The 622-nt window shown below is 75.9% G+C and overlaps 1 protein-coding gene across 1 annotated transcript in view; it reads left to right on the forward strand.

Moving 5' to 3' along the window:
• Positions 1 to 8: 8 nt before the first annotated feature.
• The window catches only part of SYT13 (synaptotagmin 13), a 41,898-nt gene continuing 41,284 nt past the window's right edge, over positions 9 to 622 (forward strand). The window contains exon 1 of the mRNA XM_040495364.1: positions 9 to 232. Within this exon, the coding sequence (XP_040351298.1) occupies positions 53 to 232 (180 nt within the window). The 5' untranslated portion in view covers positions 9 to 52. The remainder of the gene's footprint in view (positions 233 to 622) is intronic.

Consider the following 622-nt stretch of genomic DNA (forward strand, 5'->3'; position numbering starts at 1 on the left):
GTAGGTGCGCGGCGGCCGCGGCGGCGGCGGCGGCGGCGGGGACGCGGGCACCATGGTGCTGTCGGTGCCCGTGATCGCGCTGGGCGCCACGCTGGGCACGGCCACCAGCATCCTCGCGCTGTGCGGGGTCACCTGCCTGTGCCGGCACATGCATCCCAAGAAGGGGGTGCAGCGGGAGCGGGACCCGGATCCGGAGAAGGCGAGACCCGGCGTGCTCCGGTCCGCACAACAGGTGAGCGGGGGCGGCGCCTCGGCCTCTCCCGGGCGCGGCGGGGTCTCGGCGGCGGCCGCAGCCGCGGGGGAACGGGTTGGGGAGGAGGGGGGAGCGGTCGCCTTCTTTGCGCCACCGAGCGTGGCGGGGAGGAGGGCGGAGGACGTGCTGGAGCACCCGGGGTCCGGAAGGCTTGGGCGCGGGGGGAAGGGTCGGGGAGAATAGTTAGGGGGGGCAGGGGGGGGGGGGGCGCGGGTGGATGGGGGCGCCTCGCGCTAAGGGGGGGGGGGGGGGACGGAATGGGAAGGGGACTTGGGTTGGAACAGGGGCCGGGAGGAGAGTGGAGCGGCTGGGAGGCAACCGCGGGAGGGGGCTGGAGGGTTAGAAGCGTGCAGAATTGGGGGGGGGGGG

The sequence above is a fragment of the Herpailurus yagouaroundi genome, unplaced genomic scaffold (assembly GCF_014898765.1).
Source record: "Herpailurus yagouaroundi ecotype Mexico unplaced genomic scaffold, PumYag 187, whole genome shotgun sequence".
NCBI classification, from domain to species: domain Eukaryota; kingdom Metazoa; phylum Chordata; class Mammalia; order Carnivora; family Felidae; genus Herpailurus; species Herpailurus yagouaroundi.